Source organism: Corvus moneduloides, chromosome 5 (assembly GCF_009650955.1).
Source record: "Corvus moneduloides isolate bCorMon1 chromosome 5, bCorMon1.pri, whole genome shotgun sequence".
In the NCBI taxonomy this organism is placed as follows: domain Eukaryota; kingdom Metazoa; phylum Chordata; class Aves; order Passeriformes; family Corvidae; genus Corvus; species Corvus moneduloides.
The window spans coordinates 45,652,528-45,668,813 of NC_045480.1; the positions used below are offsets into that span (position 1 = coordinate 45,652,528).

The following is a 16,286-nucleotide window of genomic DNA, read 5'->3' on the forward strand; positions in this document are numbered from 1 at the left end:
TCACCTTCCAAAGCATTTGGTATCCTCTAAGAGATTCAACGTAAATCATTACATAGATGGCTGATGTCATCTGCTCTATCAGGTAGCTTTTCTTATCTATATTTTCCTTTAAGAACATAGGGATTTCCCTCAGCTTCTCCAGTTTCACTGAGTTTTTGTCATGCTTTCAATGCAAAGTCAATCCAAGATTGTTGTCAAAGGTACATGCCAGAGGAGAGAATTAAATCACCAAAATCCTCTGTGCATGCATTAACCTAGTATTTAAAAATTCTCCCTCTATGTGAGTTTTGTTTAAACCAGGTATGATTCGCTTTTTATCACATGGTCCACATCCACATGCTGACACCATTTTGCTCATAGCTCATTCTTTCCTGTAGGAATTTTTGGCTGCTGTTTTCCAACTGACATGTTCCACCAACAGTTACTTTCCTTCCTCTTTTAGACAAAAAGTTGTTAAATTCTCTTGACATTTGTCCTTAAGATGCCAGTCCTGGAAAACTCTGCCTGTTAGTTTGACTGCAGTTAGGAAAAGGATATGCTTTCACATCCATAGGAGAACGATTTTTCTTTTAGCAACTAATATTTGTAGTGATATTTCACTGCTGTTTCTAGTAGCCCTTGTTGAACCTTTGTTCCATGATAATAGAACAACACAAGGAAAGAAAGTAGTGGAGATGTAAGGAGTTAAACTGAGTTAAGCTGCCATAAGTTGTTGCTGAAAATGGTATGATTTTAATATTCTACAGAAAACAGTGTTAAAAGGAGGGAAAGGGAGAAAACTGTAAAGGCACAGCAGCAATTTATTCTTTTTGTTTCATTAGCTTACACAGCTGTGCCAGCACACATCCTAGCCAATCTTTGTTAAAATAAAAATAATGCTGTCATTTGCAGACGGGTTTCCATGTGGAGAGAAACAAAGACTCAGTAGCATGAAGCTTCATCTTATAAGGATATTTCTTTTCTTCAAGTATTCTGGTAGGCTAAGAGATTACACTTTTTTTCCTATTCCTCTTTTCTGAAAAACATTGCACCTAAGGAACAAGGATAAGCAGAAAACTGTTTTCTTAAAAAAAAAAAATAACTATCCTTAAAAAAAAAAAATTGTGTTTTCGTCAACTTTGATACAAAGTTACATCAAACCAAGTCAGATACTTTTGTGGTACAATGAGGAAAAATGTTAGCGTAAGATCGTATTTGTGTGCGCTATTTCATAACTTCACATGAAATGTTTTTGCTTCTGATTGAAGCCTGAAGTTCTTTCAAGGGATAGGCTCTTTGGAACCTTTCAGGAAATGCTGACCTGACTGCAGGGTGAACTTCTCCTGTTTAACAAAAGGGAGAAAAAAGGATAGCTTTTGCTGGTAAGGGAAATGGGCTTTACTTACGTCATCAATCAGCTCAGTGTTAGAGAACCAGGATGCCTCTTGTGTGAACTGTTAACATTTAACGTGTTTCTAGCTGAATGACTGGGTTTTAAGAGCTATTGACAATATGCAATAACTGCAATTAAAAAAACTACACTTCTAATCCCAGATACCAATAGAGTCAATGAGGGAACTGAAATTTCTTAAGGACCAATGAGAAATTTTGTTTATGGCTGTAATTTGGTATATTAGAGAGCTGTAAAAAAGAATATCAGACTGCTTGTTTGAATTGAGGTATCTTATAAAGAAATTGAAAGATTTATTCAATTTTCAATATGATTTGAGGATCAGAGATAAAAACTTAACCAAAGTAACTGTGAGCAGATGTCTCAACACTTGAAAATGTGGCTTGGTTTACTTAACTAAAGGATATAGAAATGTGATGCCATTTTTCATAAAATTAAAAGACTATTTTTTTCTTATAGCCATTTGACCAAAAGCAGTTTTCTGTGGACCTGTGTGCATTCTGACACCTTCAAAGATACAAAACCTGACAGGAAGTGGAAATTTGAAGCACTATGATTTGTTAAGTTAAAATGAAGTAGGCATTCTCAGCCTATTGAAATATTTTATTTAAAAATAAATCTATATCAGTGATAAAATATCATAAAAAGATAAAAATCTTCATTCTGTTGAAATCAATTGACCTGAATGAAAGTTTGTAGATAGGCGTGTTTTGCAAGATAGTTCTTTAATTCTTGGCTGTCCTCAGTTTTGGGGGTTTTATTCTTTCCTTTTTGTAAGAAGAATTTCATGGTCAAGTGGATAGAAGACTGTATAATATTAAATATAAAAAGTCTTCCTTTCTTTTCATCTCTGCCTAGACCTTTTCTGCAGAGACTCTGCTGTGATTTATCTTTTCAAGTTCCCAGAGAAAAGAATTGGCTAATTTAATGATGAAGGTGAAGTCAGTGAGATCCAAGTATTATGTGAGCCCCAAATAAAAAAATGAAAAATATATTTGGAAACTTTTTCTAGAAACAGAAAAACTGTTTTACTGAAACAACTGAAAGAGCTTGGGCTTTTCAAACAATTGCTAAGAGATTGTTTCCTGGTATATCAAGGAAATGCTGGGTCTTTGACCAAAACCACGTATCAAAACAGTGGTGATAAACTAAATGAGACCTTGTGGCATGTTGTTTCCGAGTAAGCACTAACCTGGAGGAGGAAGGAAATGGGGGCTGAATCAGGGGCGTGGCCTCTTCCTGTCGATCAGTACAGACCAGACTGACAGAGAAAAGCAGATCAGTGGAGCTTGGTGGTTGGTATGTGAGCTATGAGAGCTGTTAATGCTGCATGTATTGGTGTTCTATGCAGAGCTTGGGTAGCTTGTCTAATAATGAACCAGGTTGCAGTTGCTTTCTGGCTTCCTAATTATGAGTTTGTAGTCTGAAGCTTGATTTTCTTCTGTAATGTAAACCACAGATGAAAAGTAATCTTGGTCAGCAAAATTAGTCCCTATCCTGCTATTTCTTGCTCAGCCTAGATAACCTACCTAATTCTTAACACCTTGACTACCAAAATGTTTTTTTCTGTTGTCCCCTTTGCTCTTAATTATTTTATTTGAAGCCCTGTATTGATGCCACACTACCCAGAAAATTTCATTTTGAGTACAAGGAGATCAAAATCTAGGGCTCTGCATTACTGTAAGTATATAACATTAGACTTGTGGGAGCAAGATGTCTCTTCTCAGTTCCCACATGCTGGACTCAGGAAGGAGGAAACCTCTCCCACTTCCAACTCTACAGGAGTTAATGAAGTTCAAGTCCACATCTAGTTTGGTACAGAGCATTCGGGCTGTACCAGGGATTTCTGGCAAGGAGAGGAAGACATAATCTCCAGGTCAGGCTGGATTGTTCAAACATCTTAAAACTCTATTGCTACTTTACAGGGACTTTGATAGGATAGATACCTTCAGTCACAGTTACTGTATTATATCACCTCACAGCTTTTCTCAAAGGAGGGGGCTTTCATTGCACTGTGCACTTGTAGCTGAAGGGCTGGACTGGTAGCTAAACATATAAGAGGTTTTAAGCCATGATTAAAGAAGTCCTAGTTAAATACTGGAAAACAGACAAACTACTTTCCACCTGCAGCTCAGCCTAGCTAGGCTTTCCTGTTTCTGAACACAACTTAGTCATCTGTGTTTGTGCATTTTTATCAGTGGATAATTTACTCTCTTGCTTAATTAGACAGGTGCTAAACCTTCCATGTTTCATGACCTACATCACTGGTGTGCATACACTGGGCTTCAGATTTCACTGAAAGTCTGGCTGTGGTACTGTGGGACGTACATCTGGCAGAATCCTCGGGGTTCCTGGCATAAAGTGACATTAGTGTTTACTTTGTACAAGAAAAAGTTTTAAGTAACAGTCATGAAGAGATGGGTCTAAACCAACAAGCATTCACAGAGCATCCCCACATAGGTGTAGATCCCCTCAATGTTGCAGGCCTTGCTGCTGCTACTTGAGTTTCTTTCATAAAGCTGCGGTCATCTTTGTTCTTAAAAGGAATGACTGTTCATTCCTGTGGTGGCAGTCAGTTTTCTTTTGCTTGTGTAAACCACTGAGAGTGCATGTGTAAACATTTCAAAGTGAAATAATAGCATTTTTCCCAGGTCCGGGGTAACGGATAAGCAAAATTCATCCCATTATTTATTTTAATCAGGAAACACGAAAGGATTTTGTGTTTTATCCCTCTTATTACGCTGATTCTGAGATATTTCAGAAGCTGGTATAGATTGGTGTTATGTTAAAGCTGAGTTAGTCTTTCTGGAAGCTCTCTACATGCAGAGAAATTGATGAATTAGATCTTAAAATGAAGTAAATTAGAGTAGTATCATTCTGCTGTTCCCTGGCTGTAGCTTGTCCTTGTTTTGTTAGCTAATTTCCTGCAAAAAGACACTGTGTCCAGCATGCTGCTGTATTAAATGTTGTATAGGGCTCTTGCAGCATCATGTGGTTAGAGAAAAATGCTCCTCTTTTATATATCTACAAAACTGAGATGGTTCTCACCTAATTGAAATTAAAGTGACGGTCATGTTCAGAAGATGCTAGTCTTCCAGCTAAGTTGGACATCTGAGCTGTCCAGCCCTACCATTAATTTTTAGTTCTGGAAACGATGATGGTTTGCTAATTTTCTCCTAAAAGACCAGACTGAATTCCAGCTCAACTCAAATGCGTATTTTTTGTCTCCATTTTAGCAAAGTTCTAAATATTTTTGGAGCAACTGAGTTCCTAAAACTCCAGGCCATGAGAAATGGACCTTTAGAGAAAAGCCTTGTCACTTCTTTCTTGCAGTAACATGGAGATGGTCTTTGTGAGTCACAGCATCTCTGCAGCAGCACTGCATGTTTGTCATCTCTTCTCTGCATTTTCTCTTTGGAGCCTGACAAGGCATGGATCTGTCATGTCCTTATTGGAGGAGAGACAGAGTGGTGGAAACTCACAGGGAAGTCCTGTGAAGGCTTTTGGAAGTGCCGTATAGAACGCCCAGCTAATAACTGTACTGAGGATGTGTGGGTTACACACCTATAGATCAGTGTGTTTAGCAGAGAAGGGTGGTATATTTTGGTTGTAACGTGGAAATCTGAGTATCTCATACAAAAAATAGCATTCCTACTACAGACCTCTGCAATGGCTGGTTATTTATCTGCAGAAAACTGCCAAGTCTTACACAGATAACATTGTTCGGGGGCAGAGAAAGCAGTTTTAGGAGTGTTGTTGCAGTAACTTGAAGTAATGGGGTTTTTATCAGAAAAAATGATGTTATTGGTGTGTGGAGATAATTTTAGCTGTTACATTGGTTATTTTCAGATGTAGTTAGAACTTAATTACTGTTTAAGCTCTGTGGTTTTTTAACTTTAAAACTAGTTTGATTAACAGTGGAGAAAGGAAAGCAATGGCACGTCCGCTCTTGTATGTGTATACATGTTGATAAGCCCACACACAGAATGAGTATGCACTGGGAGGACAAAGGCACCTCAATACTCCCTTTGAGTGCTTTATTTAAAACAGAAATAATGATACTGTAGAAGAAATAATTATTACTGGCTGTCTACTGTAATAGTAATAACAGCTACTGTAAAAGTTGAAACAACTCTGGCATGTTTACTGCATATGACAGCAGAAGGCTTTCAGAGTAATCTTGATTTCTGTTCTGGACTGTGTTTGGGAAAGTTGCCTTCATGAGCACTGAGACCACATGTAAGTGGATGGTCTAACACAAGAACACACTGACCTCAGAACTCAGCTGAAGTGGCATGGCAGATAAAGTTACTGCTTTACCTTGATAAGAGGAGCCAAATTAAATTAGCAGAAATGGGGTCCAGATATTAACAAAGGCAAAAGTTAGGACTTCTGCTTTGGTTTTGTAGCTTTCAGAGTGACAAGTCTATAGCAGTACCTTGAATGTAAACTGCTTCTTGAATGAAGCAGCTACTTCTCAGTTCCCTTACAAGAGGAAAATACAGTATTTCCAGGACTGTTAAAGTTTTGAGGGTTTCTTGTTTTGAAGTCAGCTTCTAACAGTTGTAACCTATTTGCAAGATGATCAGACTGTAAATGTTATTTACAAAGGGGAACAGTGTAACTGTCTTTCTGTGGGCAGGGTAAATATTTAGACTTTCTGAGAGAACACGTGACAGTGTAAGTAAGATTTTCTGTTGACGATTACTCTGGAATCAAAGATTAGGAAATGAAGAGTTTTACAGTAAGTTGTCTACTGTCTTCAAGTATTAGCATTTAACATTTTCATTTGGGATACTATTTCTTACTAATCCTTTATTTGGATTGAAGATTAAAAACCAGATGTTAGGACTTTGAGTTGTTTGTTTGGGATGTGTGAGTGTCAACCCAAGAGGGAGTAGTGGAATTTTTAACAGGGGACAATACATGAAGGTTAAGAAGGTGCACCCAGTCAGTTTATCAGAGATGTTTTTTTCTTTATTCAGCCTTTTGTTTAATTCAACCCTGGGCAGATGAACTGGGCTGAGAAGTAGTTGAGAAATCATGATCTGGCCATAAGGAGAAATATAATTAATTTTTGCATAAAGTGCATAAATTGTTGTGTGAGACTAAATTTTAATCCCTGTGATGTCCTATTCTGCTGCGTGTCTTGGATTTCTGTTGAGAAGCTAAGGGGGGAAAAGTCTTGTTCCTAACATTTAAAGCAGACTAATATGTCTGCAGTGCTATGCACACTCCTTGTAATTAAGAAGTTCAAGGCAAATTACAAGTGGCTGCAGAATGTCTTTGTCTATTTTTGTAAGGCACTTAAAGTCTGGGTGAAACATCTGTTTCCTCCTCCCCACAGCTCATTTCAGAGATTAATATGACTCTAGTGAAATCTCACTGTGACATGTGCTGCTATTCAATGAAGATGTTCCAAACACCTACGCAAAACCTAATTGCAGCTTCTGCCACTTACTGCCTCTATTGAGGAAAAAAAAAAAGAAAAGAAAAGGAATTTCAAAGTTTTGTGAGCTAAAATGGGAGTTGCCAGTCTGAGTTACACCTACAATAAGAAGCTGTGGCAGAAAGTACTTAAAAACATGGAATTATTTGGCATTGCTCATGCCACATGTGCTGAGAGATCACTGCCTCTGCAAATATCACTGTGCTTTTGCTATTTGTTTCTGTCCTCAACATAAGGAGTGCAGAAATTGTGGAGCTCAGAAGGGAGATATATATCCAGAGATACTTTGGTTTAAGTCCCTTTCTCCTGCACAAATTCTCAGTGTGGTTTTTGAGAGACAAAATTTCAGACTTGGAATACATTGCAATTTCTGTGCAGAGATGAATTTCCTATATCTCTACAGTCCAATAAAAATTCATATGTTGGTGAGAAACGGTGATGGGTGCATACCATCTGACATTTCAAACCAACCAACTTTCTGGTTTTTGCCACTCCCTGTGATTGGGTGCAGCACCCTCCACTGTGAAGAAATGTTTACAGAGTGCTTAGAGTGATGACAGAATCTGTTTCTGTGTTTAGTTCATTTTTTGGGCCCAGGCTCCTTGAAAGCAAGTGAAAAGCACCTCTGTGAGCTGGGCTGACCTCTGGCTAGGCTAACAGGTTGAGCTGAGGTTGAAGATGTTTTCACAAATGAAGGTTATTTTAGAATTAATGTCCTTTTCCTCAGCCACCAGACTAATCACTGCATATTTGTTACAGCTTCGCTTTGCAAAGAGACTAATACTACTTGATGCAGCTGGCTGTGAAATACAGAGGTGTTTTTGTCAGTTCCTGGAAAAAAACCTGACACTTCAGTTTGTCTTCTCTTCATCTCAGTTGGTGTGAAACTGTATTGATCTGGTGAAATCAGAATGGTTGTTAGGAGGAGTTACCATCCCTGGCTTTCTGGTACTTGTCTGTGCAGCTGAGATGCCTCAGCTGTGACCACCTTTGGTGTTGATTTAAAGTAATCTGCTTTTTTTGGCACTGACCTGAATTGGGACTGCTTTCACAAGCATGCCCATGAGATAGTAGTACAGTAACAGCTGTATATTTAAATGTCAGTCACTGTAAGGCAATGCCACTGAAGCTACCAGTACAATTTAATATGACAGATCCAGAGGGCAAGCAATGAAAGCTTCTTGTCAGGATGCCTCCAGTCATGATGGTAAAATCCCTGTGAAGAAGGTTAAAGTCCCCATGGTCTCAATTCCTTACTATGAAAATGCTGTTTCAAAGGACAAAGTAGCTCTGTTAATTTACTGTCCTAAAGTCTTTATAAAGATGTATCTTTGATGGCGGAGATTTCAAACCAGAAAACTATATAGAAAAGAAATAGTACCCTGAAGATAGACATACTATGTTTTAGTGAAGATAGCTATCTATATAGACACATATTCTAAGGTCAACATTTGAAGAGCTCTTTGCCCAAAACTCAAATCTGTTGCTGCTTATTGAAATGAAACAGTGTGTTTATCTAAGCCATTGAGATGTAATTTCAGTTTATACCATGTTAGCACAACTAATCCTTTCACTGATGTTCAGCTTCTGCCAATTCAGTCAATGGACTAATTGTGTGAAGGGAAGCATACAAGCACAGCAGTGTTTTATGTACTACATCTCACCACTTCCTGACCCTGTCTCCCTGCACACTACCTTCTTGCAGTCTTCTAGCCAGATCTGTTGTACAGTTAGAAATGCCCAGATTAATTTTCCCTGCTTTGACAAGCTCCTTTACATTGCAGGAGGCCAACTTTTTTAGTGCATCCATAGGAAGCGTCTCCACTACAGCCTTTCACCACACGAGAGACAGACTGAAGATGTAGGCAGCTGACAAATGTGAAAGCAATGAAGAGGTGTTCTGAGGTTGACAGCGCTTTTCATAGTACACGCATTTTCTGGAAAGGGCATAAGAAGGGAGATAAACAGGCGATGATTTTGGCAAGCTGAGCAGAAGCTGTAGCAGACCAAGATGTTCCAAAGAGAAGATCACATCAAAAAGGTAAGAGCACCAACTTCATCCTGTCCTTTTCTCATGCTGCTTAAATATTTTCTTGAAAATCAGCAATTCTTCCTTCAAAAATGCTGACATTTTCTGGAGAATCCTATAAATGCTATAAAAGTAATTTAGCATTACTTTGAAAAAAATACAGTACTATTTTTATGACTCATTCTAGCCCCCTCAATTCCTGCTTAGAGTAGGGTTTTTTCCCAGAAGCTCTGCAAACTGATAAAATAATAATAACAGTCCAAACATCAGAAATATCTCTGCATAACTTCTGCATATGGAGTAATAGTAAATCAAGACAGAGGGTGGAAAGCCACAGAGCAGTTTATAAAAGGTCCTACATAAGACTTTGACTCAAGACTAGAAATAACTGAAAATAACTCTGAAAGTCTTATTCTTAGTTAAACTGTTTTTACTTAAGGGTGTGACAGCAAGGATGCATGCCTAAAAGGACTGTGACTCTGTCAAGAGTGTCATAATGTCATGTATGCATCCAAGGGAAGAGAATCAAGGGATTAATTTGATTGTGTTTGTGTCTAACAATGTGTAATCTAGGATGTTACTCAGCCTTGCCCTAAGTGTACAGTCAGCTGAGTAAATGATGAGGTTCCTTGCACCAGCATGGGTTTGGGCCAAATCCAAGGGATTTTGAAAATCCCTCTGGTAATGTTCTCAGCACAATTGTTTTAATGTAGCTTATAGCTAGGTCAATATTCAATTTCAATCATCTAATTTTTTTTTTGCTCTTCTATATATACTTGAAGAAGTTTTATTAAAAATTATAATGTTCCCAGTTCCACCTTCTCTGTGGTCTACAGTCCTAGGCAGACTGGAAAGTACAGTAGTACTATACATTTTTGCACAGCTTTTCATAGTGTTACGAGAAACAGAAGAGGGTCTTGAGATGTTAAAATACTGTGCAGTGATGGCAGCCTTCAAAATTGCAACAAAGCTTCTGCTGATTTTGAGTAAAATTGGTCTGAGTGTTCATCAAAAATGTCCTCTTCCTGGTTATTTGGTTTTCATGGGAGCATCTGGTAGGATATGTCAAACAATGATAGTTGCAGTAACTGGTCTTGATAACAGTTTTTAGTTTTCTGGTTATCAAATTTCTGCTCCAGGTCAGGCTTCTTACATTCAAATGGACCATATTCATCACCTGGTGTTTTGGAAAAACATGCCTGGAAACTAAGATATATGTGGTAGCTGTGGGACTGAGTGCCGTCCTTTCAAAACTTGAGTGAGCACTCCAAGATTTGAGAACTCTTGAAGGCCCATGTTGGGATTTTAGGAGTTCTCTCTTTTTTTTTTTTTTTCCCCTCTTAAGGAATTTTTCCCCATTGTGTTGCTAGGAAACAATAATGACTGGATACTTAAGACAGAGAAAAGACCTGGCCACACCTCGGGGGAGGGGTCCAGCTGGCTACTTTCTTTTACATGGGGTTTTCTCGTGTAGGGCAGAGATGCCGCGAGATTTGGACTGGGGAAAAGGGGTTGGGTGGAGCCCCTACAACTCTTGTGCTCTCGCCTTTGTAAGGGGAGAGAAGCTGTGGGTGCTGCGGGGAGAATTCATCACCACGGTGGGGTTCTGTCTTCCACTGCCTTCCTTCTACTGTGAGTGGAGCTTGCTCGCTGGAACGGCCGTTGCACTGGGACCCTATTTAACACCCTACCTCACTAAAAGAGGGGCTTCTTTTTCAACATCTGCTCGGGTGCCTCAGGGGAAAACCCTGGGATCCTGAGCCCGCCTTTCCCTACCCTGCTGGGAGCCGGGCCGCGGCTGCTCTGCCCTCGCCGTTCCTTTGCCACTGCTCTGAGCCTTCGCTAGCCTGCAGCTCCGCACCCCCTGCCTGCCCAGACGTCCGGGGGTTCCGCTACAGCTCTGGAGTTCGATACATCTCGTCTACCACCTGGCATTTTTTGCTCATCCCTGCTGTTCCAGTTTGCTGCTCCCGAGGGTCCTGCTGGGACACCAGGATCGGCTGCCCAGGGGTTTGTGAAGCTCCTTTGTCCCATCCCTTCCCGGGATCCCAGAGCACCAGTGCCGCGTGCTCCCCGAGCTCGCTCCGGAGCGCCCCCTGCAGCCGCGGGGGAACCATCGCACCTGCCCTGCTCACCGGGAGCCGCCAGCGCCCCTGCCGGCTGCGAGCGGAACTGCACCCGAGGGGAAAGGGCCCGACAGCCGAGAAGGCTGGCACTGGGTTTGTGATTGTTTGCTGTTGCTGCCGTAGTTATTGCTGTTTGTTTGACTGGTTATATATATTATAGTAAAGAACTGTTATTCCTATTTCCCATATCTTTGCCTAAAAGCCCTTGATTTCAAATTATAATAACTCGGAGTGAAGGGGGTTGCATCTGCCATTCCAAGGGAGGCTTCTGCCTTCCTTAGCAGACACCTGTCTTTCAAACCAAGACAGCCCATCATTGCTTGGATGAACTGAGCACCTTAGCATCTGACCACTAGACACTTCTTAGTAATTCTGAAGTGTGGCAGTCTTTGAGGTCTGGACTAGTTTTTCATTGGCAATGGGCCAAGTCATGTTATTACAACTAAATGGATGCATACCGGATTTTCTGCATAAGGATCTTGGCATCTTTTGGGTCTTAGCCCAAGCACTTCACAGCTTTGAGATCTGCTAGAGCAGCTAAGAAACAAGGTAAATTCTCAGAACACTCTAAATGGTCTGAACTGGATGACCAAATTCTAACTTGGCTGTCTTTGTCATTTATCTTTCAGGTCCTCAGGCTCCATCAGCCACCATCTGATCGCATTGCAGCAACATAGATGTTGCCATGAGGATCAGGAGGTGTCCTGTCTGCTTCACAGCTTGTCTTTTGGTCCTGCTGGGTGCACACCAGAGAGAGCTCCATATAGAGGCAGAGCACACATTTCAAGAGAGCTGACAAACCAGTTCCTGCACATACATGCATCTGTGTAAGAGTACTCCAAGACCAGAGGCCTCTGTGGCACTGCATGGATATAAGAACTGTTGCATGTGTGAGGTTAGACTCTGCTTTTTGAGATATGATGCTTAGACGAGGATTTATTCTGTTTCTTCCCCGACTTGTAGGCCTGCTGGTGGTGGCCTGTTGCTCAATGTCTATTGTTTATATGTTGGCTTGCACACCCAAGGGTGACAACCAGCAGCTTGCCTTGCCCAGGGTGCACAGTCCGACTGCGAAGGAGGGATATGAAGCCAGTCTGCAAGAGCGAGAAGAGCAACACCACAATTACATCATCAGCTTGAAGAAACAAATTGCCCAGTTGAAGGCTGAGCTCCAGGGCAGGACCGAGCAGCTTAAGAACATGCAGAACCAGTACCCAGACTCGTTGGACATTCAGCTTGACCACAGTAAGCTGGAGAAGGCCCAGGCCAACCTGTTGGCTTTCCTCCGTTCCCAAGTAGACAAAGCAGAGGTGCACAGCGGTGTTAAGCTGTCCACAGAGTACGCGGCAGTGCCCTTTGAGAGCTTCACCCTCCAGAAGGTGTACCAGCTGGAGACAGGGCTGACACGGCACCCAGAGGAGAAACCTGTAAGGAAGGACAAGCGAGACGAGTTGACAGAGGTGATCGAGTTAGCAGTCGGGAGCTTGAACAAGCCAGATGGGGTCAGTAAAGCAAAACCCCATGTATACACAGCCTCCGACTTCGTTGAAGGTTCGTATGCAGAGAGCAGGCTAGAAGGTCCACACGGTGCTGGGGCGGAATTCTGGTGTGAATGAGTTGCTGAGGGAGATGGGAGCTGTGTCAGAGCACAGATGTCTGCGATGGTGATAGTGCTGTGACCTAGCGATGCTGTCTCGGGCACAATTGCAAAATGGCAGTTTTCCTGGGGAATAGGACTTAGTGACAACAAAGCCTGCCAGTCTCCTGCAGTGACACCAATGTGCGCTCACAGCTCTCTAGTCATGCGCTTGCCTCAGAACTGACTAAGCAAGGAATGACTGACCAGGCTGCAATCCCAGATCTGTTTCCAGTGTTAACATTGACAACTGCAGTTCAAATCCATGCTGCCATTCTCCTCCTTCCTGTTTGTTGTTCAGTTTATCTTTTCAAAATATGTTTCCACAGTTTATTATAGGTGTATGACTGTTTGGCACCAGCTCTTCCATGTGAGAGGGTGAGGAGATAGGAGATTTTTCTTGCCACACTTTACTTAATATCCATTAAGCTGTGAGCCTGCCTTTATGCACAATCAAGGGTCTTTGACTGGATACCAGTGCTGTGCTTGGGGAACAAGTGCAGAAAGGTGTGGGGAAGAGATGCATGCTAGTGCTGGTTCTGTGCAGGTTCTTCATGCACATTATAATGGTCTTGCTGGCTTTCACATACCATGGTGAAATACTCCAGAGGGAGGAAGCCCTTCATGTGACTTGGAGCTCAAGAAACTGGAGCCCTGTGTGCAGCTCAGTCTGACCTCAAGAAACCTTCCTTGTGTCCTCCCCCTGTGGGGCAGGTCCTTGCTTCTGTAGGTGCAAGGAAATAAATTCTCATTCTCATTCATCAGCACAGACTGATTTGTTTGCAAATGCAGGGATCCATGTATTGGGGCTGGAAACAAAGAGACTTCGCAGAAAATTTTCCTGCCAAATTCTTTTGGAGGTTTCTGTCACTTCTTGTCATTCTCTTTTTCCCCATCTTTCATTCTCCCAAGAATGGCAAAGACTGCCAGTGAAAGGACAAATCCATTGCTCTGTGTAACTTCAGTATGTGTAGGGAGAACTGAGTTTTCTCTTTCAGTTCTGCATTTCAAGTATAGTTTGGACTCTGAACTGCTTTTGGAAACAGTGCTCTGCAGGTGCCACTGCCTACACAACAAGTTAGTAATAAGCTGGATTCTATGTCAGCTTCTGGCAACTTAGTGTAATCAGCAACACAGCAACCATGAGTGCATTTACCCAGCCACCAAGCCAGCTATTTTCATTTTCTAGAACTGCCATGGGCAGCTGGAGATTTCTGGGAGACGTGGCCCAGATCTGCACTGAAAGTAATACCACTTAACCCTCTTAAGTGTTTTCCAGCTGCTTTAGCAATAACAGCACACAAAAACTGTGTGCCTCTCTTATGTTAAATGTGAGGCTACCACCCTCATCTTAAGGTTGATCAGATGGAGAGATGTGCTGAAATGAAAATCAGGTAATCAGGGTCAGAGACAGGATTTAAAATCTGAGCTGCTGCTGTCAGTATGTGGGATTTGTGTCCTTGTTTTTCCTCTATTCAGCAATGCCTTTGACACCAGCTTTTCTCAAGAGTGTTGCTGATCCTGAGTCTTGCTAGAACATAGAGTTGCGCACAATAATCTTGTTTTCTTTGACCTCCTGGGTGGATTTTTCTTTTCTTGTGGATCACATCTGGTACCTGCTATCACTTTTTCAGTACTAGTTCACTGCTAGCATATGCCAATAGGCAGGGTGATGGTGTGTGGCAATAAACTCAGTTGGGGTCTGTTTCTCTTCCTTTTTTTTTTATTTTGTGCATTTATTCTTGTCTTTGCAGAGGGAAAATGTTTCTTTAAACACTTCTTGCATTTAAGGAGAAATATTTTGTCTCCGTGGCTGGGATATCTTGAAATTAGTGTTGCATCTCTTCAGTTTCTAGACAGAAGGACTTGTGCGTGGGAATTAGACTATGACCCTAGTACCCTACATCTGAGTTAAACTCCTTCTCAGCAGATTTGCTGTTACATGAAATGTGGATAGGATTCTCAGTTCTCCTTCCAGAGTAATAGCTGACACGTAGTGGAACTTTCCATTCCACCCCCCCCCCCCCCGACCCCCCCCCTTTAGTCAAAACCAAGAGAGCCACACCTTCTCCCTGGAGCTCGAGATGTATCCATCTGGCTGCTGCTCTGCTTAGCTTCTCTCTTGAGAGAGGCACTTGGGCTGTTCAGCTGCTGTAATGCTCCCCTCTCCCCCTTACTCCTCCCACTTATGTAACAAGTTCACTAGCTTTCTGCCAAGGGGAGTCAGTAAGAAACAGCATGGAAAAAAATCAGAAATTTTTGTGTATTATAAGCAGGCAAAGGACTGCTCTGTTTCCAGTAGAAAGCCAGTTGCTCAGAAAGCAGGATAACAGGTCTGGTCATTAATTTATGTAAATAGCAGCCAAATAGATCTGGGAGTCATTCATTTTCTCACAGATAGAGATAATAATTTGGAGACTCTTGACAAGCCTGAGTAGTGTGTTCCATAAGTGAACGGAATCACTGCCTGGACATATTCCTTCCTAATATGAACAGTTCCAGAAAACCCCTGGATTGCTTAAAAAATGCCCTGCCATAACACCTTCAAATATGTTGGATCATAAGTTTTCCTACTTGAAGTATGTGGCTGTCTAGTGACTGGAATTTTAATCAAGGTCTCAGAGGCAAATGAAAAAGGAGTAGCTTTGCTTTCTCAAATGGGAAGCTACTGGTGGTGGGCTATCTGATGGAGTTTTGCTGTGGAAGCTTATTGCAAAGAAGGAAAGATTCTTTTCATCAAAGGATAAGATGCTGTATTTTACTGCATGTTGAGTGGGAAGACCATTGTAATACTGAGTTAAAATGGGGACAGTGAATCCTGATAAATCCTCATAGTGGCTCCTACATCATCTAACAGAAGGGAACTAATGAGCATGAGTCCAGGGAGCGTTTCTAGTGACAGTGGAAGACTTGAAGCCTGTAGTCTGTGAACTGAGGCTAAAATTGTCATCCACTCAACAGCATTTTGTTAAGAATGCATGGCTGTTTGCTAGTTACACATTTTATGTAGATCCATATACATGACATTTGTTTGCCTGCCCTGCTGAATAGACATCAGGTATTTTCCATCTCTGTAGAGAGTCCTGGGAATTGCTGCTCTGAAGACTGGAGACTTACTGCTCTTTACTCAATTCTTGAGCCCATGCCATTTTTGCTTCTCGCTTGTTCTTTACCTTTATTTTAGCGCCATTCTGTCTGCTGACACAGAGCTCCTGTTTACTTTTTTTACATTGGGTTTCCAAAGGCTTTGACTTTTCTCCCTGCCTCTGAAAGGAATGGTGCATATTCTGAACTATATCTGCTGTAATGGAAGCAATAGATGATCAATAACCTTCTTTTATCTATCTCTAGCCTTTCCAAGGCTTTCATTTCAGGAGCAATCTTTTATGGAAAAGGTTTTTTTGTTTACTCTTTTGAGACTACTTTTTTCCTCTCCTCATAGTTTTATCTTGGAATTGAGGCTGTTTGACACATCTTCCTGAATCACGTAGGAAGTCCTGGTGGCACCAAGTAGAGCCTTTGGAAATGGAAAAAATTTGTAAAAGGCAGGATGTTCCGCTGGGTGAGTCGCCAGAGTGACTCAGGACATTCAGACTCATTTCCAAGGCTCACTGCCTGCCCTTGGGAAAGTCACTTTGTTCCCTGCTTCTAAAAAG

The 16,286-nt window shown here is 41.5% G+C and overlaps 1 protein-coding gene across 4 annotated transcripts in view; it reads left to right on the forward strand.

Moving 5' to 3' along the window:
* Positions 1-16,286, forward strand: part of CSGALNACT1 (chondroitin sulfate N-acetylgalactosaminyltransferase 1) — a 43,584-nt gene that overhangs the window by 16,780 nt on the left and 10,518 nt on the right. For 2 of the 4 annotated variants that reach the window (XM_032109604.1, XM_032109606.1), the window contains 2 exons: positions 8,624-8,880; positions 11,624-12,545. In XM_032109604.1, the coding sequence (XP_031965495.1) occupies positions 11,912-12,545 (634 nt within the window). In that variant the 5' untranslated portion in view covers positions 8,624-8,880; positions 11,624-11,911. Of the gene's footprint in view, positions 1-8,536; positions 8,881-11,623; positions 12,546-16,286 lie in introns of those variants that run through there. The other 2 variants (XM_032109607.1, XM_032109605.1) reach the window with 2 other exon arrangements.